At 44.9% G+C, this 25,884-nt stretch overlaps 1 protein-coding gene across 3 annotated transcripts in view; it reads left to right on the forward strand.

Moving 5' to 3' along the window:
• Positions 1–25,884, forward strand: part of LOC138583121 (fibulin-7-like) — a 94,837-nt gene that overhangs the window by 38,773 nt on the left and 30,180 nt on the right. For 2 of the 3 annotated variants that reach the window (XM_069655093.1, XM_069655084.1), the window contains exons 3-4: positions 766–969; positions 25,563–25,688. In XM_069655093.1, coding sequence (XP_069511194.1) covers positions 766–969; positions 25,563–25,688 — 330 coding nt within the window. The remainder of the gene's footprint in view (positions 1–765; positions 970–25,562; positions 25,689–25,884) is intronic. The other variant, XM_069655101.1, reaches the window with a different exon arrangement.

A 25,884-nucleotide genomic window follows, 5' to 3' on the forward strand; every position in this document is an offset into this window, starting at 1 on the left:
CTCAGCGCCTAGATGCCTACGGGCCACGCACGCTTTACAAATGTACAAATAAATAAATAAACTCAAGACCTTCCTTGTCGCTTCCGCTTTCTCTCTTCCTCTCCCCTGCTGATTTACCTGACTGCTTCGCACACTGGTCACCTGGATACCCTCTGAATTCAGGCCCAGGCTCCTGCATGTCCAGTTGCCCTTGCACTGCCTCTGGGCTCCCCCAGCACTTAAGAGTCTGTTCCTGCAACCCTGCAGTCCCTTCTCTCTGCATTTATGATCCACCTGCTGGCTGCACTTGTTGATTTACCTGCACTTCTCCCTTCCCCTCCACCCTGGCACATCTCAACTTCAATGTTCCCTGCACTTGCGTGATCTGAATGACACAAGGCCTATTAAGATGGTTGTTTTGTCCTCCCTTCGTTCCTCCCTCCTTGTCTTGTCACACCTAGAAACACTTGGGTACAGGTTCATAATAAATGCCATATCATATCATAACTCTCTTACGAGGGCCAAGGCAGACTTTTAGCAAGCTGATTCCATTGGAAGCAATAGTGAGGAGCCATATTTGGGGCGATGATGGAGATTTTTGGGGAGAATAACATTAATAAAAAATGTGAGACAGTATTTGGCATCTTTAGAGGCTGGAAGATGATTTAAATAAGAGGGAGGCTTTCAAAATAAGGGTGGTTTGGAAGGTATACAGTCATTTACTTCGCATAGTAATCATTTCCTAAATATACGACTCTCTCCCCTCCCTGCCTCCCTCCATCCTAGAGACCTGCCCTGCACTGGGCACACCTGCAAATGGGAAGAAGCTGGGCAAGAAGGCTGCCGTCGGGCACGAGATCCACTTCCTGTGTGCTCCGGGTTTCCAGCTGCTAGGATCAGAGTCCAGGATGTGCCTGGAAAACCGTACCTGGAGTGGACAGCAACCCACCTGCAAACCTGAAGTATCCGGAGCCCAGACACGTTCTCGTGGTAAGCAGAGTGGGTGGCAGGGCAGGAGTGGCTAATGCAGCTACTTGGTAAGGAATTTCCAGTTTTTATCTTGGACACACTAGTCTATGGGCAAAGTTATCATCTGATAATATTGTGTTACACACACACACACACACGCACACACAACTTGCACAGCACGGAGAAGAGTAGTGCAAGCATCTGCATTGTAAGCTTGATGTTTGCTACTCTTGGTTTGGGGCATTAGCCCTCCTGAGAGGGTAGTTGACATTCTACACTCATTAGCTACTTCAGCTCTCCACTGAGACTGGCCATTGGGTTGATATGCATAACCACTTAATCAGCTCCCACCAATGTAACCACTATTTCCCTTGCCACTAAATATGTTGTGGCCAGTGACACAATGCAGTCGTTCAGGCAACTGAATGGAGACGGAGCTTAATTTGTTGGTCTTTCATTCCATCAGTGATATTAATACTCTATGTACATGTTCTGGTTTTTATACAGTGTTTAACATTGAAGTTAAGCGTGCCCACTTTTGGTAGGTAAAGGACCAGCGAGCCCAAGAGCGAAATTGATTTACCGGGATCACGTTTAGTCAAGTTGGCACATCGTGGCTAGAGCTGAGCCCTTCTGGTTACACAGCCACCAGCTTAGCCACTGGATGACTTCTCTTTCTGATCTGTTTTGAGACACCCCAACATCTATGAAGCCTCCTCCCACATTTTAATGTCTTTGTTGTATCCCATCCTGACTGTTCATACCATGTTCTTTTGCACGTGCCGGTGCTCTTTCTGCTAAACACACTTAAAAGGTAAATATATTGATTGCCATAAACTGCTGTAACTAAGCTGTATGCCTGCTTACCACTTGCGCCCTGATACCTTCGGGTCTGGCGCGCACAATAAATAAATAAACAAACAAAGAAAAAGCTCAGCCCAATGGATGCAGATGAGCCGAAAAACCTTGGAAACATGCATTTGAATGTGTCCATTCGGATTCTCAGTGGCATGGTAGTTCCTGCAGCAGCGCAGGGGCCCAGCACTGGTGCTCTATCGCAGGGTTATCGCACTTGTGCACAAACTTGTAAGAGACTGGGGATCAGCCATACGATGGACACTGAGTCACCCTAACAATGGACACTATGGGCCTCATCACGACTTGGGCGGTAACGGTAATGCTATTAGCGCGGGCGGTATTAGCCCTACCGCCGAACTCCCCGGCGCTAATAGCGCCGGATCACAAGTTCGTCGGTAATGTCAATCCCCATTCCCCATTGAGCCCATTCGGGAATGCCCCATTCCCCATTGGGCTCAATGCGGAAATTTCACGCTAATACCGCCGGCGGATTTCCCGCCGGCGGTAATAGCGCGAATTTTCAGCGGATTTCCCCCCAGCTCAGAGCTGGGGAGAAATCCGCCGAAGTCCGGCTTTGGCGGACCCTTAAATCCGGCGGTAATAGCGCTACTGCCGGATTTAAGGGTTACCGCCAAAGTCGTGATGAGGCCCAAGGTCAAGTTACACAGTTTGTCCAGTTTTCCTCCCACAACAGAAACCATGTGCAAGCAATGTAAATAGATGGTACATGCATTTACGTCTGCCGTTATACAATTGCAGATGCCGTTACAAAACTCTGAGGTGAACTTGTCGCTAGAATAGGCACATCCATTTGTTGCCGGGTAAAGTAATTCAGGCAGATACTCCGTTGCACATTCTGACTGGGATGCACACGAGTATTTGTAGGACCCATCTTCACGTGTGCAGCGATGGATCAGAATCAAGCGAAAGGGCCCAAATGCACAGTTGCACGATTGAACATAACTTTACATCAATGGGCTTCAAACCTTTTTGGCCTGGCTCCCCACTGAACAAAATGTAGACAGCCCTCCGACCCCCCAAAAATGCCAAATGGACAGTAAGCCCAAATGACTATGAACTATTGCGTGCCATCACTGCACCCTGCTCCCAGTATAGTCCTTGGGCTCCCCCACTTGCTCCCATGACAGTCTCTGGACTCCCCCATCCCATTCCTAGCCCAGTCCCTGTGCTCTCCCCACCCCAGCACTATCCCATGCCCCCCACCCCATCCTGCTCCCAGCACAGTCCCGGGGCCAGTAGCGGCTGGTGAATTTTTTAAGTGAAGGGGCATAAATACCAAGCCTAGCGAGGGAGCACAAACCAATCCGGCTGGATTCAGCGGGGGGAAGAAGGGGCGGTGTTCTCCACCCAGGATTTTTTTTTAAATAGTGGGTTAAAATGTTGCATTTTAGAGCACACTTTAAAATAAAATTGGGTAAAAAGCCAAACAGTTTGCAATTGACACTGGGGGGCCCAGTGGAGACATGGTATTCTCAGGTCGACCCACACATTAGGAAGCACAAAATATTTGTTCATATGTTGAAAATGTTGCAACAAAGAAAACATTTTCACTATCCACAAGCTGTTACTTTCCAGTGCTATGTATAGTCTAGTAAACCGCGAGTGAGGCTATTTTGAGCAGCGCACAGTGCAAACTGAATCACTTCACCACATACCTTTCCAGCTCAGGTTGGTACAGATATGTGTTTATGTTAGGATCCCAGGGCAGAAATAATGTTTTTCTAGAAATTACTTGAAAAAGTACACAGATCACATTCTAAAAAGAGCTGACAAGAAATAATTATAGAAACATGTTGAGCAAAAAGTGTATCACTGTAGATTTATTTAACCTAACCTGAAAAGACTGACACATGGAAAGAAAGTGCATGACAAGAACACCTGCCTGCAGTCATTGCTCTATATATTAACACAGCAGTACCTCAACAATTCATGTCTATTTTTCTTATTTCTTACAATTTTGATTATTTTGCTGCACTTAATGCCTCAAGCGAAAATCTCTTGACTCACTATTAATAGCCAATAAATTTCAACTTTATATTTTTTCATTTCTTTGTCGTTTCATTTTCTGCATTAATTATTTAAAGACAAAATATATACATCTTTCATAATACATACTCAAATGATCATCTACTATTCATCAATTCATCATCTTCTCGCCCCTAGTATTCATAATTGTTTCCAATTAATAGGGTAACTTCACCAATATAAATTCCCCAAAATTCTATTGTGAATCCTAAGTGCTGTTGTTACAGCCGCCATCACCTCATGAATAAGAACCCACTAAAAAAACATATATCATTATTCAAATGGATTGTGTCCTCCCACGTATATTCCACATCTTTGATATTGTATCACTCCAGCTCTACTGCTTCGGAAAACATATTCTCAACAGGGGGCGCTGTGTGCAGTATCGTCGCGTCGATGTCCCTCGAGGGCCTCCGTCGATCACCGACGTCATCATCAGCATTAATAACACATGCACTGCCCGTTGGCTTCAGTACCGTTTTTACGAGGTTACAGCTTTGAGTTATTACGTTGCACTTCAGTTTTTCTCAAGAAAAATTCCTTCATCATCTACTCCTTCAACACCAAGTCGGGTTTTAAAAAATGCCACGACTGTGGATCACAAAGGTCTATCGCGGATCCTCACCACGTCTGCCTGTGGTGTCTGTGCTCTGGGCACCGTACCGACGACTGTGGGTCCTGTCAGGCCATGACAGAGAAAGCTCTCAGGGAGCATAGAGGTAAACTGGCGGTGGGGAGGGCAGATTCAAAGTCTTCTTCGAAACGAGAAAAAGTCTGGCGAGTCTAGAGACTGTTCCCAGCGTAAGAAATCGAAGAGGTCCTGATCGAGGAGTCGATCGCGGCAATCGTTGTCTTCTTCCTCAAAAAAGGCGAAAAGAGATGTCATAAGTCACCTTCATCTTCAAGTGATTCCTCTACAGAGGTAAACAGATACCCGATGAAGTCCAATTCCCCAGCAAAGTGGGACGCATTTTGGTCAGAGATGATGCGTATTTTCGAGAATGTGGCCTCAACCCCCTCATAAGAAACGCACAAGAGCCATGACCTGGTCGCTCCGAGCGACGAAGGGAAGTCGAAGGTTACATCTTCGAAGCAGAGCACAAAGCCAGCATTACATCGAGAAAGTTCTCGACACGACAAGAAGTCGTTGAGAGTGTCGACGAGTTGGGAACAGAGTCCTTCTTTGGTACCACCAAAGAAACAAGGCGTTGAAGACCTCGAAGGCAGCGCCGAGTAAGCCAGCGCCATTTTCAAAGCCATCTTCGACACCGTTGATGACTATTCTGACTTTGTCAAAGCCTCTTGGCATACAGGACAAGGTTTACAGACCTATCCCTAAAAAATACTTTTTTAAGTGCCATGGCTACCTCCATACCGGGTTCCAGATCCGGGTCCCGCGAAAGGGGACTCACCGGGCCATTCCGACCTTGGAGGGCCCGGTAAATCCCTTTCGTGGCACCCAGACCCGGTACATCCCCATTTGAGCCCCCATAGGCCTCAATGGGAATGGGGAGGATGGTAACAACGGCCCTTTGTTAACATCCTGGACTGCTAGCGGGTCCCCCTAAGGACGCCTGGTCTGACCAGGCGTTCCTTAGCGGGACCCACAGCAGTCCTCTTAACAGGGCTGCCCGTAATGAACGGTGCCGGTCCCTTACCGGCACCGTTCATTACGTGGCCGCCTGGGTCGTAATGAGGCCCAATGTATTCGATTTACGAGGAGAAACAATCCTCTGAAGAGGATTCCCCTACTTTTGGTTTGGAATTTGACACCCCCAATGTGCCCGAAGAGCTAATTCCTGATGAGTCAAAAGTGAGAGACATGTCTGACAATCTCCAGGTGGCTAATGGTTTGGGTACCTCGCCTGAACTGGAATTTGGCAGGCCTGAACCCTCTGAGCATGCAGATTTGGTTTATAGAAAGCTAATGAGTAAAGTCACTGAGTTTATGGGATGGAGCAGGCCTTCCGCTGCATATGAACAAGATGACATGACCGACATCTTAGACCAGGGTCCACAGAAGGACCCAATTTCGCCTTTTCATATGGCACTGCAGAGAAAAGTCACTGCTAATTGGGAGACCCCTGAAGCTGGACCTGCAAGTTAACAAGAACTTCGTAAGGAAGTGCAGGCCTTCCAGCACTGACCCAAAATACCTGAACAAGCATCCTACTTCTCAGACCTTGGTAGTTCAGGCAGCTACATCAACCAGGTAATCGGCTTATCCCTCTATCCCCCTGATAGGGATAACAAGAGGGCAGATGCCTGGGCACGTAAAGTTTTCACGGCAGGCAGTATGGCCTTAAAATCCACCAATGTGACTTGCACTCTGTCCAGATTCACTGATGGTTAGGAGTCAATGGGAGAATGTCTCCAGTCAGGGTTAGATACTGCTTATAGCATCAGCAGATCCATGGCTGCTAGCACATTACTACACAGATTTGCGTGGTTGAGGAAGCCGGGGTTTGCACCGGACATGCAGGCTCAACATCAACGGATCGAGGTTGTTTGGAAGCAAGGCGGATGAGAGTTTGGAGAAGCTGCAGACCTCGAAGGCGGCAGCTAAATCCCTTAGTGCTGCCGTTAGACAACCTAAACAACCCTATTCAGGCTCATCTTCCTGGAGGGGTAGGTCCTTTCGTTTCTATTCCTCAATTGGAAGAGGAAGAGGACAGGCCAGACAAAGGGGCCAAAGAAGATTCCCTTGTGGTGGATGAGGAAAGGGTGCTAAATCAGCACCAACAATGGCAACTTTACCGACAGCCGCTGCTGCAGCCGCCTCTAACCCACTCTGAGGCCTTGACCCACAAGACCCCAGTGGGAAGCAGAATTTCTCAGTATCTGAACGAATGGCAGGGCATTACTTCAGATGCATTGGCATTAGAAATGGTAGCCCAAGGTTACAAGATCAAATACGGAACAACAAAGAACAAAAACCTCAGTAGAGGAGAGATGTCAATTATGCAAAACTTATACTCCAATGAAAAAATCACTGTGAGACCAGCAGATAAAGGAGGTGCATTAGTGTTATTAAACACCTTAGATTATGAAAATGAATGCAAAAGGCAACTGGACAACCATAATGTTTACGCCAAAATAGATCATGACCCGACCATGGAGATACTAAAAGATCTTGAAGAACTCCTCACGAAAGCAGAAGAAAGAGACATGATAACACACAAAACAAAGGCTTTTCTACTCAACTTGAAACCCAACATACCCCACTTCTACTTGCTGCCCAAAATTCATAAGAGTCTCATCAATCCACCTGGAAGACCAATAGTAGCTGCCACAGGCGGTATTTTACAACCATTAGGAACCTACACAGATTTTTTCCTAAAGCCTTTAATACAGAAGACACCTACGTATGTGAAAGACAGCACACACTTCTTGAACATTATAGAAGAAGTTCGACTTACAGAGAATGACATCCTCTTCACCATAGACGTGGTAAACCTCTATACAAGCATCCCACATGACTTGGGACAGGAAGCCGTAGAGTGGCTCCTGCTGCAAGAAGAATAGATAGGAGCAGTAAAAGAATTTATTCTATCACTACTCTCCTTTATTGCAATGAAGTCATATTTTGAATATAAGAACAAATTCTGCATTCAAACCTCTGGAACAGCCATGGGAGCAACAATGGCACCAGCTTACGCGAATGCATTCATGTACCAATTCGAGATGACCCATATCTTGCAAAAACCCGAATGGCAGAACAAATTGAAAATATGGGTACGCTATATAGACGATATATTCGGTATCTGGCAAGGCACAAGAGAAGCACTTAATGATTTTATGATTCACATCAACAGTATCGATCCGCAGATTCAGTTTACCTTGGAAACTGGCAACCCTGGATTACATTATCTGGACATCCAAGTTAATGTGCACAACCAACAGATCACTACCTCCTTGTTCACTAAACCTACAGATAGAAACAATTTATTACACCGCATGAGTTTCCATCCACAGAACACCCTGAAGAACTTACCCTATGGACAAATGTTGCGACTAAAAAGAATTATCAGTGATGAAAGAGAATGCCAACAAGAACTTGAAAAACTAAGCAAAAAACTCAAAGAAAGAGGATACCCGAATGAAGATCTACAGACAGCGAAATTGAAAGTACAAGCCATAACAAGAGCGAGCACCTTGGTACCAAAGGATAAAAAAGAATCCCCATCACTAGTATATGTGTCAAAATATTTGTCCCAAAGTATGCAAATCAAAAGATGCATAAACAAACATTGGACAATACTGAAAAGTGACGAAAGAACTAAAAATCTCTTCTTAGAGACTCCAACGTTCGCTTATCAAAGATCTAGCAACCTAAGAGACCTTCTTGTTAACACAAGAGATACTGGAACCAAAAGGACCAAACCTAAAAAAACAGGAACATTTCCATGTTTGAATTGCAGTAATTGCAACAATATTATCAAAGGGGGACTCGTCCAACACCCATACACGGGAGTGAAAATCATGATAAAAAGCTATGGTACTTGCAACACTGAAAATTGTATCTACTGCATACGTTGTCCATGCAGACTTTACTATGTAGGTGAAACAGGACGCAAACTGAGAATCCGGATGAACGAACATAAATCATGTATACGTAACAAAAATACCAACTCAGCAGTAGCAAGACATTTTAATGAAAAACAACATAACATCTCTCAAGTCAAGTTCCAAATTTTGGAAACTCTGGAAGTGCCTAATACATCTGCAGATTCGAAGAAAAGAAGGCAACAAAGAGAAGCCTATTGGATAGATCGTCTTGAAGCTTTGGCACCGCGAGGACTGAATGAGGAATTCGATCTTAACTGCTTCCTGTAATAATGAAACCGTTTGTCATCCATGCAATGCCAATAATGACCATGTCACAAGGTTGTATGCTCACAATTTAAGCATATATGTACCACAAAACATTTCGGCGCAGTTTTTGGAATATCACAGTCTGTTTCAGACCTGAAAAGGACAATTAAAATAGAGATATGTACAAGGACAACATACTACCTTTTTATATAAACATTGTTTTCTTTGGATATTTTTATTTTTTATTTTTATATTTTTATTTTATTATTATTGAGTTTTCATGTGTTATTTATCATTTTTTGGTACATCTATATACAACATGTATATATCCACACATATGACTAATTATGCAGCCTAGTTTCACGAGTCAGACACTTGACCCATAAAACACCATTATAGTATTTGCGCGTAACTTTCACATCAACAACACGTTGACAAAATGAGGTTTTGAATTTCTTTACATACGCATTACGCATAGGTATCCGATAATCTCAAGATAATAAGACACATAACAGGATGCTATACAGTCTGCGCTACACGCACACTAATTGTAAACATTGTTACCTATTATTGCCACAACCAATATGGCCGTCCTGTTAGTACACGAGCGGCCATATTGTTTATATAACGTTGCCGATGGCAACAACACGAACCGCGAATATCATACGCTGTTTGGAGGAGACCGAGCAGGTCGCCGCTCGTTACACTCCAGGTAAGAGATGCAGTCTTTACACAGAAATGCGGAGTACGATCGCGAATAGACTGACAGCTGTAATATTAAAAGTTAACAGTAGTTAACATTCTTGCTCTCGCCACACCAGGTAGTGCTTCATAGAGGAATTCCACACGTGAACAGTACGCGTTTATGCACAATTGGCTCACAGGTCAGTGACAAGAGGCACACAGTGTCAAACAGCCACAGTTATCCGCACTAGGAATAACATGTTATCTAACACCCGAGCACAGTATGTTCACACCGCTAGTCAGACCTTTTTGAACTTGAGACATCACGAGGGACCACGGTGCTAAACTTGTTAAGAAAATGTAGATGATAAACATTATGAACAGTACGAACTATAGAACATAACCATTTAACTAGAGAAAACTGCATTTGGAATATGTATAATGATGTATGTCTATTTGTTTTCTTTATTTTTTTCTTCCTTTTTTCACATTTATGGTAAATATTTGTTTGTCCTTGTGGGTGCCCTGTTTAACAATCATTCTTTTATTGATAATCTCGTTGCTGTACATGGTGCACTGTCAAATCATGATTTAAACATTGTGAATTTGTTGAATGTACATTTAACATATAACATATAATGACGTGTGCAGGATTAACCTGACCCGGATGGGTTTTCTGTTTTGCCTCAACAGAGATAACTAGCTTTTTTGGTGAAGTTTAACCAATAAAGCACTATATATTTTTATGAACTTCATGAACACACTAATCGAAAAATTTAAAAAAGATTATACTTTTGAATCACCATTGAAGTTGGACTTATTAATTGAACAATAAACTAAGAGGAATTGATTAACCCTTAGTGGGAATTTTGGGTGTGCGGCCCACACCGAAGGCACAATTGCCTAGGTCTCTCTTTTTCTCCAAGCCCAAGGTTACTGCCTTCCTTTTCAAAAAAGTCCTCAAGATCATCCACCAAGACTACAACTCTGACAAAATTCCAGACCCGCTCCTTGTGCAGGAAATTTTAACCCTGCTAGAGAAAGGTGCAATAGAACATGTACCTGTAGCCAGAGGCGTTGCTAGTGGGGGCTTAGGGGACTATAGCCCCGGGTCTTTTGGTTGTAACCCCGGATAGAATCTCAGGGTCTACAACCAAAGGTCTAGCTAGCCCGAGTCCTGACAATCCCGACATTAGTGTAGCCCCTGATCTTTTCCAGACCTAGCAACATCCCTGCCTGTAGCAGAGAGGAACAAGAGTTGGTATTCCCCTTATTTTCTGATTCCCAAGAAGGACGGAAGATTGAGACCCATCTTGGATTTAAGAAACTTGAACAAGTTCCTCAAGAAGGACAAGTTCAAGATGGTTACCCTTTCTCAGATTCTTCAGGCTCTATAACGCCAAGACTGGTTGGTATCATTGGACCTTCAGGATGGTTACTTTCATGTGCCAATCCATCTCAAGCACAGAAAGTACCTGAGGTTCGCAGTTGGCAGTTCTCATTATCCGTTTCGAGTTCTGCCATTCAGGCTAACATCCGCAATGAAGGTTTTGACCAAATTAATGGTGGTGTGGCAGCGAGTCTCAGGAGGGGGGATTCACGTCCACCCCTACCTGGACGATTGACTGATCAGGCCGTGTTCATCCGAGAAAGCCCGGGAACATCTCAGTATAACCTACCACTCCCTTCACAGACTGGGCTTCTCCCTCAATTACAAGAAGTTCCATATTATACCATTCCAAAGACTCCAATTTATTGGAGCAGTCCTGGATACTTCCTCTGGGAAAGCCTCGCCAACCGAGGTGAGAGCTCAACACATTCTGCAGATGATAACAAAATTCCGTAATGCCCAGCATCTTCCGGCCTTTGATTTTCTGAGGTTGCCCGGTCTCATGGCATCCTGCATTTTCCTGGTGCCAGAGGCTCGCTTGAGAATGAGATCCCTTCAATGGGCTCTCAGGACACAATGGTCCCAATCCTCAGGGAATATGTCGGACCAGCTTTAAGTTCCACGCAAAGTTGCTCAGGACATTTCATCGACAACAATTGGTCGACAGGACATTTGGTCGACGTAATTTCGTCGAAAACCAAATGGTCGATTTTTTTTTTAATTTATGTATTTATTTTTAAGGTTGTAGTTTAGGGAAAAAAAGGGTTTTTTAGGAAAAAAAGGGGGTTGGCCCCCCCCCAAAAAAAGGGTAAAAATAAAAAAAATAAAAAATTCGACCATTTGGTTTTCGACGAAATTGGTTCGACCATTTGTCCAGTCGACCAATTTTTTTCGATGAAATGTCTGGTAACCGTGCCGGACGCCTAACTCATGGGGTGGGTGTCAGGTTCCGGTTCCACCTCCCCTATCTCCTCACCTGATTCTTCAGAGGATAGATCCTTGAGAGGATTCTTCTTCTTTGGAAGCTTCTTCTTCTTGTTGTTAGACGACTTGTCCTTATAAATCCGGACCTTCTTTTCGCGGAGATAAGGTCTATCCCCTCCAGAGGCCACCGTGACAGTAGTGGGAACCTGTCGCGGGTGCCTCCAGTGGGGCCAGCCTCACTTACAGGGAAAAAGCCAAAGCAGAAAAAACCCTGTAGATCTTGATGGTAGGAGATGAGGTGGACAGTCCTTGACCACCCAGGCCGTTGAAAAAAATAACCTCTCCTGCAGGTGGATAGCGAGGGCTGACTCAACGTAACAGATGTCAGCGACCAGTTTACCAGACAGAGCTCGGAATAAGACTTGCAGGTAGAACCTTTCAATAGCAACAAGGAATACGTAAGTAAGTAGCTGGATACAGACAAAAAAGAGGAAAGAAAAGGAGAACAAATGGTATAAGCAGGAAACCCGAAATGTATACCCAGTGAAGGGAATAGATGCAAGATGCCGCCGAGTAGAAACTAAATCAGATATAGGAAGAGTGTACCGCCTTCCGAGCGGAGCCGAACAAAAGTTGGAAGTATCAAGGCAAATGTAAGTAGCAAACAGTGCAAACAGTGCCGCGCACAGAGAAGGCTGCAGGCAGCAGGGAAGGAACGGCAAGAAGCCGAGCAGGAAAGTAGGAGGAGCCTCGTACCCAGGTAAGCAAGACAGCAAGGCACCGAAGCGGTGAACCGCAGAGTACAACCCGAGTACCCAAAGACTCGATGATAGGGTTGTAGCGCGGCTGAATAGGAAAGAAGGAAATGCAGCTAGAAGCAAAGGATGTACAAGATTAGGATAACGTTGAAAGGTAAGGCGGCTAAGAAAGCCCAATGGAAGGTAAAAGCTAGAGGGTAACGGAGCGTTAGCGTGCGAGAAGTAAACACAGATACAACGCACTGCACAAGGGGGCGGAGTCAGAACTTATAGAGTCTGCCGCCATATTGGATGAGGACTAGAGCGAGGTAACTCCCAGCTAGTGCCGCCAGCGGTTCCATAACTTCCACCCCTGATTCCTGACAGTATACCCCCTCTTTCTCGGGGATCCCCCAGGTTTGCTCGGGTGTAATTGATGGAATCTTCTTACCAGACTGGGAGCATGGAGATGGCTCTTAGGTTCCCAAGACCTCTCAGCTATCGGATAGCCCTTCCAATGTACCAGGTATTGTAACCTGCCTTGGCGATACCTGGAATCGATTAGCCGAGCCACCTCGTATTCCTCTGGAATCTCCTCCACCTGAGTAAGTCTCCGACGAGCTGGTCTTTGAAAGGGGTCCTCCTTATGCTCTTTGAGTAAGGAGACATGGAAAACAGGATGTACCCTTTTGAGAGATATCGGGAGCTTTATCTTGTAAGCCACCGGGTTAATCTGTTGAATGATGGCGAAGGGTCCAATAAAACGTGGGGAAAACTTCCCGGTATGGACCCATTTTGGGAGAAATCTGGTGGACAACCAGACTAATTGTCCCGTCTTCCATCCTGGGTTAGACCGTCTGCCTTTGTCTGCCCATCTCTTTTGTGTAAGACGGCTCGCCAGGAGAGCCTTCTTGGCTAGATCATGTACCTCATGCAGGTCTTTAAACGTACCATCCAAAGCGGGGATCTTGGTAGTAGGTGGAATCACAGGGGGTAGATGGTGTGGATGGAATCCATAAGTACAAAGAAAAGGACTCATCTGAATCGAAGTTTGCAAAGTGTTGTTATAAGCAAACTCTGCTTGCGAGAGGAATTGAAACCATTCCTTCTGTTGATGACTACAGAAACATCTTAAATATTGCTCTAGGCTGGCGTTGAGTCTTTCCGTCTGGCCATTGCTTTCTGGATGGTAACCAGAGGAAAGAGCTCTTTGTATGCTCAAAATACGGCAGAGGGTAGCCCAGAGTCGGGAGGTGAATTGAGATCCTCGATCCGATACTATAGTCCTGGGCAATCCATGTAAACGGACAATGTCTCTAAGGAAGGCAACTGCCGTATCAGGGGCTGTTGGAACTTGTTTGAATGCAGTGAAGTGTGCCAATTTACTGTAGGAATCCACTGTCACCATGATTACAGTCATCTCATAGGACTGGGGGAGATCCACAATAAAGTCCATGGATATGTGTTCCCAAGGGCGTTCCGGAAGAGAAGGTTGTTGCAACAATCCGAATGGTTTGCCCGTCTGGTATTTACTGGAGGCACAAACCGCACAAGTCGACACATATTGGTAGACATCTTCTCTAAGCCTTGGGCACCAAAAGTTCCTTTTCAGTAGTTCACAAGTCTTCCTAATTCCTGGATGGCCAGTCAAAGGAGTGTCATGGCACCAGGAAAGAACCTTGCTTTGAAGCTTCTTGGTAGGGATGAATAATGCCTTCTCATGATAGAACAACCCATCGTCTCCTTGAACCACAGTTGAAGGAAGCTCAGTGCAGGTTTGATAATTAGGTATTAATTCTTCCAGAAAGGAGGTGGTGGAAGCCAGAATCTTAATTCCAGGTAACATCAAGTCTTGTCCTTGACAGTGCTCTGATCCTTCTCCGAGGCTTCGTGATAATGCATCTGCTCTCTTGTTTTCTGTCCCAGGAATGTAAGTAATTACAAAATCATATTGCAAAAAGAAGAAGGCCCATCGGGCATGTCTTGCGTTGGAGCATTCCATCTGCTGTAGGACCCTAAGATTGCGATGATCCGTGCGGATGATAAAGCAGTGAGTGGCACCTTGTAGGAGATGACGCCATTCTTGGCAAGCCAATTTGATGGCCAATAACTCTCTTTCCAAGACAGAGTAGTTCCTCTCACTACTGGTCAGTGTCTTGGAAAAATAGGCTATGGGATGTTCATAGCCATCGTCCGAACCTTGTAATAAAATTGCTCCTACCGCTCCTACTGAAGCGTCAGTTTCTAGGATGAACTGTCTTGACTGATCTGGTTGAGCTAAAATGGGTGCGGTGGAGAACTTCTTTTTGAGAAAAAAGAAAGCCTCTCGGGGTTCCTTGTCGAAGGCGAACTTAACTCCCTTCTTAAGCAATGAAGTTAGTGGGAGTACCATTCTAGAAAAGTTGGGAATAAACCTCCTGTAAAAGTTGGCTAATCCGAGGAAGCTCTGTAGTTCTTTAATGTTAGTTGGTTCCCTCCATTCCATGATTGCCTTGACCTTATTGGGATCCATCTTGATGCCTTCTTGTGATAGGATGAATCCTAGATAAGACACTGAGGTTACTTCGAATTGGCATTTTTCTGGTTTGACCAACAGTTGATGGAACTGTAGTCGGTGCAAAACCTCCTTGACTTGCTGCCGATGATTGGCTAATTCTTCAGAATAAATCAGGATGTCGTCTAGATAGACTACGACTGATAAGAATAACTTGTCTGCAAACACCTTGTCCATATATCTTTGAAAAACTGCTGGAGCGTTCACAAGGCCAAACGGCATTACCTTGTATTCATATAACCCAAAAGGGGTCCTGAATGCCGTCTTCCATTCGTCTCCGTGTCTTATTCTCAGGAGGTGATAGGCACCCCTTAAATCGAGTTTGGTGAAATACCTTGCACCCTGCACAGCCTCCAGAATGTCACTTATAAGGGGCATAGGGTATCTGTCTCGGATGGTTATCTTGTTGAGGCCTCTGTAGTCTATGCATGGACGTAGCTCAGTAGTGTCCTTCTTTGGTATAAAGAATAAAGAGGCCCCACAAGATGATCTTGATTCTTGGATTAATCCGTTTTGGAGATGGGCATCGAGATAGATTCTGAGAGCTCCTCGTTCGGGAAGAGACAAGGGGTACATTCGACCAAAGGGCACCGTAGAGTCGGGTAACAGGTCAATACAACAATCTTCGGCCCTGTGTGGAGGTAGGCTTTTAGGAATGGTATCTAGGAACACCTCAGAATATTCCTGATACTGAGTTGGGACCGTTGACACGATTAAAGGCCCGATGACCCTAGTCTCTTCTTTGGCTACTTCCTTGATGGCAAAAGGGTCCATACAATTTGTCTTGCAGAACTGGGAGTCAAAGCTGACCCTATTTGCTGTCCAATCTATATGAGGATTATGCTTCCTTAACCAGGGAATGCCTAATACCAACGGAAAATGAGCCGCTCGGATCTGGTCAAAAACCAGAACCTCTTGGTGGTGGTCCAGTGCCATTCGCAGGGGAATTGTCTCACGTACAATGGGTCCTGAGGACAAGGGTGTCCCATCTACACCTTCTACGGGAATGGCCCTTGACTTCGGTTTTGTGGGAACAAGGTTCTCCTTAGCCCAGTGTAGGTCCATAAAGTTTCCTGCGGCACCGCAGTCCAACATCGCCAACACTTCGACTTGTTTAGTATCTGATATCCATAGAGAGGCCTTGAACACCATCAGACTATTCGCTTCAGAGTCCTCTATTGTCCCAGCATGGTAGCAAGGGTATTTGGCAAATCCCCCGAAACTTCCCTTGCCACAGTTCGGGGGTTGTAGTTTTCCTTCCGCCTGGGAGGAACTTCTGGACAATTCCGTAATAAATGTTTCGAAGATCCGCAATACATGCATAAACCTGCCTCCTTACGGCGTCTTCTCTCTTCCGGAGTAAGAGGACCACGAGTAGCCCCAATCTGCATGGGTTCCTCTGTTAAGGGAGGTGTTCTCTGAACCGGAGTTTGGGTGGGTAAACCAGTCACCTGCTGGTTTCCGCGAAACCGTCTTCTTTCCTGACGACGTTCATGTAATCGGAATTCTATCTGGAGGACTAAGGTCATCAAGTCTCGAAAAGAAGAAGGACGAGCTACTCGAGCTAGCTCGTCTTTAATTTCGTCTTGAAGACCTCGTCGAAAGATCGTTTGCTGTGCTGAGTCCGGCCAATCCGCCTTGGCTGCAAGTCTCAGGAATCTGGAAATGTATGTTTGGACGTCTGTGTTTCCCTGACGGACGTCCAGGATAGCTTCCAAAGAAGAGTACAAAACTTCAGGTCTGTCAAACCTGTCCTTAAAGGCAGCTATAAATTGGTCAAAGTTATTCAATGCAGGATCTTCGTTAGAGACTAACGGTGTAGCCCAAGACAAGGCGTTTCCGTGAAGATTGGCTATGATGAATCCGACTCTGGATCGATCAGTTCCATAGGCATGAGGTCTGAAGGTGAAGTATACCTTACAGGCGTCCAAAAATTCCTTAAGTCCTCCCGGATGGCCATCATATTTGCCAAAAGAGAGTGGCATAGTAGGTAAATCCCCATGATCATCTCGGTGCAGTACGACCTGCTGGCGAAGGGCGATATTCTCTGTTCTCAAAGACTGGACTTCCGTAGTGAGATTCTGTATGGCTGCGACCAGCTCTTGGTACTGCTCCAAGGACGCCATGGGTAAAGTTGGGCGTTGTATTCTGTCAGGTTCCGGTTCCACCTCCCCTATCTCCTCACCTGATTCTTCAGAGGATAGATCCTTGAGAGGATTCTTCTTCTTTGGAAGCTTCTTCTTCTTGTTGTTAGACGACTTGTCCTTATAAATCCGGACCTTCTTTTCGCGGAGATAAGGTCTATCCCCTCCAGAGGCCACCGTGACAGTAGTGGGAACCTGTCGCGGGTGCCTCCAGTGGGGCCAGCCTCACTTACAGGGAAAAAGCCAAAGCAGAAAAAACCCTGTAGATCTTGATGGTAGGAGATGAGGTGGACAGTCCTTGACCACCCAGGCCGTTGAAAGAAATAACCTCTCCTGCAGGTGGATAGCGAGGGCTGACTCAACGTAACAGATGTCAGCGACCAGTTTACCAGACAGAGCTCGGAATAAGACTTGCAGGTAGAACCTTTCAATAGCAACAAGGAATACGTAAGTAAGTAGCTGGATACAGACAAAAAAGAGGAAAGAAAAGGAGAACAAATGGTATAAGCAGGAAACCCGAAATGTATACCCAGTGAAGGGAATAGATGCAAGATGCCGCCGAGTAGAAACTAAATCAGATATAGGAAGAGTGTACCGCCTTCCGAGCGGAGCCGAACAAAAGTTGGAAGTATCAAGGCAAATGTAAGTAGCAAACAGTGCAAACAGTGCCGCGCACAGAGAAGGCTGCAGGCAGCAGTGAAGGAACGGCAAGAAGCCGAGCAGGAAAGTAGGAGGAGCCTCGTACCCAGGTAAGCAAGACAGCAAGGCACCGAAGCGGTGAACCGCAGAGTACAACCCGAGTACCCAAAGACTCGATGATAGGGTTGTAGCGCGGCTGAATAGGAAAGAAGGAAATGCAGCTAGAAGCAAAGGATGTACAAGATTAGGATAACGTTGAAAGGTAAGGCGGCTAAGAAAGCCCAATGGAAGGTAAAAGCTAGAGGGTAACGGAGCGTTAGCGTGCGAGAAGTAAACACAGATACAACGCACTGCACAAGGGGGCGGAGTCAGAACTTATAGAGTCTGCCGCCATATTGGATGAGGACTAGAGCGAGGTAACTCCCAGCTAGTGCCGCCAGCGGTTCCATAACTTCCACACCTGATTCCTGACAGTGGGGAGCCCATACCAACAAACTGACAATCAGTGGTCGTTGGTCTCCATCGGAGTCCAAACTACATATCAACCTTTTGGAGCTGAGGGCAATCAGACTAGCGCTGGAGTCCTTTCTGCCATCTGTACAGAGAAAGAACCTCCTGATAATGATGGACAACACAGTGGGCAATACAAGAAGGAATCTCTCTGTCGGCAGTTCACCTAGCCGGAGAGCAGAACACGGCGGCAGATGCTCTAAGCAGGCAGAGCAGTCTCCCACAAGTGGGAACTAGCTCAGGAAGTCCTTCAAGAGATCTTCACCCTTTGGGGAACCCCTCAAGTGGATCTGTTTGCGACCGGTGTCAACCAGAAGTGCGAATAGTACTGCTCCAGGGCATTTCCCCCAAGAGGAGCTCTAGGAGACGCGTTCATAGTGGACTGGGATTTTCCACTCCTGTATGCGTTTCCTCCAGTCCCCGTCATTCCTCATGTGATCAGGAGGTTGAGAAAGTTTGGGAAATCCATTATCCTAATTGCTCCGGATTGGGCCAGGAGGATGTGGTAGCTTCTGGACATGTCCATCTGCCCTTGAATACGTCTTCCACTAAGAGAGGATCTTCTCTCGCAAGAACGTCGAGAGGTCAAGCCACTCAACCTTCACGCATGGTTTCTGAAAGGCTGAGATACAAGGATTGAGACCTCCCAGATGACGTAATGGAGATTTTACTTTCAGCCAGAAGGCCAGCAACTAAACCTATGTACCGTTGCTATTGGAATAAGTTCAGCAACTGGTGCAAGGATAAGAATGTGGATCCATTTCAATGTGACACACCCATTGTGCTCTCCTTTCTATTGCACTTAGCCAATCTGGGGCTCCAGATTGGAAACATTAAGGGACACTCGGCAGCGATTTCCATTTTCAAGCGCTCCTCAGAAGAGAATTCTTATTTTAATATCCCCTTGTACAATTCTTAAAGGGACTTACTAACGTATACTCTCCAGTTCCATTTAATGTACCTGTTTGGGACCTTAACCTTGTATTAAAGTTTTTGACATGCATCCCATTTGAGCCTCTACATGCATGCCCTTTAAGGCTCTTGAAATTAAAAACTGTTTTGCTTATTACAATAATATCAGCCCACTGGGTAAGCAAGTTGCAGGCTTTTTCTCGTAAGCCTCCTCATACTACTTTCTATAAAGATAAAGTCATTCTTAGGGTAAAACCTTCCTTTCTAGCGAAGGTAGTCTGCGAATTCCATTTGTCACAAAAAATAACGTTGCCAACATTCTATCCTCCTCCCCATTCAGGTAAAGAAGAGGCAAGATTCCATAGACTAGACCCAAAAAGGGCTCTAAATTTCTATATTTCAAGAATGGCTAAATTTTGCCAGGTTGATCAACTTTTTATTGGGTATACTGGTCCAAAATTGGGCCTTGTCGTCACCAAGCAAATATGCAGATGGATAATCCTGGCTATTGGGGAATTTGATAGATTAGCTGGTAAGGACCCTCCGGAAGGCCTAAGGGCTCATTCCACCAGGGGCATGGCAACATCTGCGGCTCTTCAAAGGGGTGTCCCAATTAATGATATTTGCTCAGTGGCCACTTGGTCGACAATCCATACATTTGTTAAACATTACTGCCTGGATTCTACCTCCAGTCAGGGAGGACTCTTTGCAAAAGCCAGCCGCCATTCGATCCATGATTAAACCTAAATTAATTGATATTCCCACCTCCAAAACAAACACTGCTTTGGGAGTCTATCAAAGATGAGGAATACGTGGGAGGACACAATTCATTCGAAGAACAAGTTACTTACCCCTGGTAACGTTCTTTCGATTGGATGTTCCTCCCACGTATTCCTCATCGCCCCTCCCAGCCTATCCCGACGTACAATTTACGTGTATTACACTCTACGCTTTCTGAAAGCCTACAGTCTTGGGGTACACCTGGTAATTCCTCTAAAAAGGGGAAAGAAAAACAGAACTGAAGCCAACGGGTGCTGCATGTGCTATTTATGCTGATGATGATGATGTTGGCGATCGACAGAGGCCCTCGAGGGACATCAAAGTGACGACACTGCATACAGCACCCTCTGTCGAGATTTTTATTTCCGAAGCAGCAAAACTGGAGAGATATAACATCAAAGATGAGGAAAACGTGGGAGGAACATCCAATTGAAAGAAAGTTACCAGGGGTAAGTAACTTGTTCTTCTATTGCACTCAGGTCATATAAACACAGTTCTATTGCACTCAGGTCTTGCAGAATAGAATAGACGATAAGAGGTCTGAAGGGTGCCACTGAGTGTTTGAATGGGGCTTCTCCCGGAATTCCCATCTGGGTTTTCTGATCATTAATTACCTAGCCTTGAGAAAGACCCCTGAGGGTCGAAACCCGTGTCGGCTACACTAAGAATAAACACAACCATTACACTTTATCCAACCAAGTCTCAGACGCATCAATGAAGATTAGATATTGACGTAAATACTTTCAAGTACACAGTGAGATTGTGAAGGGTCTCCAACCACTACTCCAAAAAATAAATGAGCAGGGACAAAGCACTTCATGTTGTGGGTGTGTACAGCCAATCCTGCATCCTTCAGTCATCTGGGCCCTCTGCAGTCGCCCTCTTCCCCGCTCCAAGAACAGTCCAATGTCGGGGCTTACAAGATCCTCATGGGATGGAGGGCAAAGCAACCCAGTTAATACAGTGTGTGCTCTGATGCTCACTCTGTTTACTGTGGCTGTCTGAATCATGCTCGTTAGGGCATTCCAGCATGATCGCAGTTTCACAGAGCACTTAGAAGTGAGGGTTGTGGAGGCACTTTAATGCTATGGAAAACACCTAAACACATATGCAAACAAGTGAATCAGGTATATATTAATAATTCCAGGAAAGGCCAGAAACAAAATGTAATCAATGATTTTAAAGTAGCTCATCTCCAAGCCACATCTTAAAATCCTGAGAAGTATAATGTTCAACCGGGGCATAAAAAGTTGTATTCTAAAGCGTTTTGGATAACAAGCATTCAATAGGAAACAAATGACTTTTCTTTTAGTCTAGAATCTAGACTAAAAACTATATATACACCAAGAAAGTTTTGAAAAAAAACCCTTTCACCTAAAAGGTGAAAGTAGGAAAGTCCATTGGAGCCAAGTCACACATTCTACAACGCTACCTAGTAGCCATGGCTGGAAGATCACCTCAGAAAAAGGTTTGCATTTGAGCTAATGTGCATACCCACAAAGCCTTGCTGTTGTGGCTCAGACCTGGAGGTGAAACTCCAGCAATGGCTACTAGGTAGCATTGTGGAATGTGTGACTTGGCTTAAATGGACTTTCCTACTTACACACACACACACACACACACACACACACACACACAAACAAACAAACATACTCTCTGTGGCTGTAGCACTACAAAAAACCACAGCAGGCAATGCATAAAAATGTACCAGCACACATGACCACACTACCAATTGTGTTAAAATTTCAAAATCTTTATTTTAACCACTTTGTGCAAACACAGTAAAACGAGCAAAACATAAAGCTCTTACTCACATGACAGACCAAATGAAGGGTAAGTCTAACTCCCTCCTGGGTGGATCAGTGCCACGCGTTCCGCCCACTTCTTGGGCTTCCTCAGGCTATACAACATCCATTAGTTAGAACGAACATTCACTCTCTGAAGTAAGCTGTTTCATCTGCAAATGAGACTAACTCCTCCCTTGAATTGCCAAAAAACATCTGATCACGTGATCGCTAGGCGTTAAGCCAAAAGCCACTATCCTGAGCCATCCATCTTGGAATGGTACTACTACTGCTAGTGCATGTACCATTTACTTAATGAAGGGGCAGATCACCCGCGAATGGTACAGTTTATAAACTTACAATTATAAAGAAGGAGGAATCCGCATCACAGCAGTGAACCACAGCTACTTCATATAATTTAAAAATCACAAAAACAATTTTTCATTTTGTTCGTGAGCTAATGCGCTTTATATTCAAATCGGATCGTATCCTGCAAACATAATGTTGCAGATATGTCCTTGCATCCCAGAGGGGACACTTACTGAAGCCAATTGACTGCTTGCCAGATCCTTCTGTCATTGTGGGCAAGTTCCATCACTCAATTGTTGCTACCAATGCAGTTACCTCTGCTTCCTTAAGCACGTGTATAAGTATCCTTAACTAAAACCAACCTACATTCGTACTTGCGTCCAGCATAATATATCAATTGCTGCTGGATAATTTAAAGAGGTAGGAACACAGCAGTTGATAAAACCTGCCTGATTGTTGTACTCAGACAGTATTCCATAAATAACCATTAAAAATGAATTATTAAAAATGCCAAAAAATGCTCTGCAGTTATTACAGTGATAACATACTCATTTGTGATTCAGAAAATAATGCATGTCTGTATGCTGAATGGCCGTACCTTTGAGCAGTCAGCATTTCCCATGTAAACACATATTACATAAAGTGCAAGTGCATCAAGGATAAAGTGCCCGTGCCTCTAAGCACAATGCCACGGCCGTCATCAATGATATTTGTGATGTCATCTTTGATGTCCTGGGTGTTAGTCTTAGCAGTGCACGGTGGTGGCGCTAGTTATGGTTGCTTAGCTTACCATAACTGGGGAATTTCAGGGTTTTTTCGATTTTACTTGTAACCATAGCATCCTTTAAACAACGTTTTTTTACTGAATTTCATAGGTTTTTATTAGTGCAACTTAACCATAATGACGTCCCTTGAACAAAGTTTTTTCATTGAATATATATAAAAGTAGGAAAGTCCATTTAAAAAACAACTTTATTTATTTGTTTGAATTTTGTGACGGTTATGTGGATGTATTCCCTTGTATAACATATGTTCTCCTCCATTCCAATATGTCTGCCTGCATATCACATTGTTTCTGTCTCACTTACCTGTGCTGTCAACATGGAGAAAGGACTCTGCATGAAATATAACTGCATTTGTTTCCCTGTAACCCTTGTGTGATCAAGCCTCTGTGAGTGTGAAACTCGTCATTCAGAACCTTGTCCGTTGTATCCTGTCTCTGCTATGTTTTTCATGAATAAACTCCAGAGTAATTACACTCTGGATGTTTGTCTCTGTGTGTATATATATATATATCTTTAGACTGTGGGTGCGCAACCCTTGGGACATGAGGCAGCAGCTCCCCAAGGGGTCATGCCCCACAGTTTGAATACCGCTGCTTTACATCATTATCATCTGCATCTGCTGCTTATGCATCTACTGCACTTACATCCTTTTGGCTAAGTTTTCAGGGGCAATCAAAACGGATGTAAAAAAAAAGGAACGGTGTATAAAAAAAGATGCAAGAGATGCAATGACAGGGAGGCATGAGTGTTTATTTCATGCTATTGCTTGCCAATGCGCCTTGGTTTGTCTGAGATGGCGTTTTCCATGGCTTGCTCAATTGCCTGCCTGGCAATATGTCTGTATGGTCCATCTATGTATCCTTAATTTAAGAGCAAAGGCAGACTTGGTGACTAAGAAGAGGCGACAATGCTGAAGCAGATAGTAAGTCCTAGGAGGAGAGGCTCAAGCATCTAACTATGTATGCATTGGATGAAAGCAGAATTAGGGTTTATGGCAGCGACTATGAAAAGGATGTGAGAACTGGGAGGGATCCTAGGGTCCAAGCCAGGCAGACTGCAGACACCAATCACAAAGCAGGTTCAAACCGATCACATGGAGGAAGAACAGTGGCAGTGAAAGTCGACTCGTGGCTCAGGTAAAGCAGGTACAGCACAAGGCTTCTGTTTAAGAATGAGTAGGATTAGTAACAAAATAGCACAATACAATACCTGCACGAACATCATATGGAACCTTTCTTTAATTAAGAATTTAAATGTATTCGTTTCAATTCGTTTACAACGAAACAAGAATAGGAAGCTCCAGCATTGTGCAACCGCAGCGGCATGACAGTATTCATTCACAGCTGGTGACGATCATGAGAGTCCACATCAATCAGTGTGTGAGGTTTTGGTGGGAAAAGCAACGAGGACTATACCTCGGTACAACCTTCAATAGCAAAAAAGGAAAGCCAAGCATTGTTGGGTCAGACAGGGAGGGGAAAAGATGGATGGGCAGGACACAAGACAATGGTAAAATTACATATGTATTTGCATCATGTTATTTTGCCGAGCGCAACAGCAACCAACAGAAATAGTGCTCCAAAACCCATATTTGAGGCCCAATGTGGTGGAAAGAACAGCTACGCGAGTGGCTAGGGGAATGGCAATGTAAAGACAGGCTTGGAGCCTTAGGGTAACCTCTCCAATACACAATCAAGGATTTTTGGGGGTCTGGACAAAGGACTTGGAAGGGAGAGAGAGAGGCTATGATGGCTTCCAAGGCCCTGTAGCTTTAACTCAAATATCAGAATGCCTGCCTGTGAACATGATCCTCAGGAAACTCTCATGCCCATACATGTGGTTTTCCTGTTTCAACACCAGCAATGGAAGAGCTGGCGCACTTCAGAAGCATGTGAAACTGGGAGACAAGATGTCTTCTTGGCGGCGTTTCACTTGCTCCCCGAGGTAATGAAAGCATAACACACACACTCACACACTTACTCTATATTCCTGCCTGTTGCACGCACCCTCTCTCTTACTCAAGAAAAGCCATCGAGCTTGAAAGCTTATTTTGCAGCTCCAGGTGGAAATACAGAAAAAAGAGTTTGCCTGGGACAATTTTACGAAATCAGATAATATCTGTATTTGCTGCCCCTGGAATAGGCTCTCTTTTAGTTCCCTGGTATAATCCCAACATGTAAGTAGATCCTCACACTGCCCCAGCTCCTTTCTGCAGAGGAAACATCACCACTGATAAGCACGCAAAATAATTAACAAAATATATGGTTGCTGTTGCGGGGGCAGCAGGATTTTATAGACGGAGGCAACCCGCTTTGAGTACAATAGTATACCTAGAACCGTGCTCCCGCTTTGAGTACAGTAGTATACCTAGAGCCGGCCTCCCGCTTTGAGTACAATAGTGTACCTAGAACCGTATGTCACAATATGAGTAGCATTAGAAAGTATATTGACTATCAGCAGGATGGGTGAATTCTAAAACTCCAAACAAGTTCACAATGGCGCGGGACGGAAACAGGAAAATAATAGCACGCAAGCATGGCTAAATCTGGTGAACCATATAGGCTTGCTACATAAGGATCAGGTGCATAATAACCAGAGATGATTCGTCTGGTGTTCTTTATCTACCGTCAAATTCTATATGTATGTGTTTCGAGCTGTGTATCCTCTGCAGAAGTGGAGCGGAAAGTTGGTGAGCAAATGATGCCAGTTGCCTAAATCATCTATGTCTCTGTCTATTTCACAGATATCGATGAATGCGCTTGCAACCCTTGTGCCAACGGCGGCACCTGTGTGAATGACAACCAGCGCTACGCCTGCCTGTGTCCCAGCGGCTGGTCTGGGGTTTACTGCCAAAGCTCTGTCTATTCCTGTGGGTGCTCCTATCCTCTCTACGCACTGCCACACACATCCACACATGGAAGCTAAGCATCTATAGCAACCACAATACTGCATGTATCTATCGCTGGTGGGCATGGGGAGGCCTTTACCACTTGCTCAGGGAAGACAGGCTCGTAGGAAGCCCGGCAGATTATGTGGGAACAACATAAGATCCAATGAGATGGCAC

This window comes from Ambystoma mexicanum, chromosome 1p (genome assembly GCF_040938575.1).
Source record: "Ambystoma mexicanum isolate Mex_15411 chromosome 1p, UKY_AmexF1_1, whole genome shotgun sequence".
Classification (NCBI taxonomy): Eukaryota; Metazoa; Chordata; class Amphibia; order Caudata; family Ambystomatidae; genus Ambystoma; species Ambystoma mexicanum.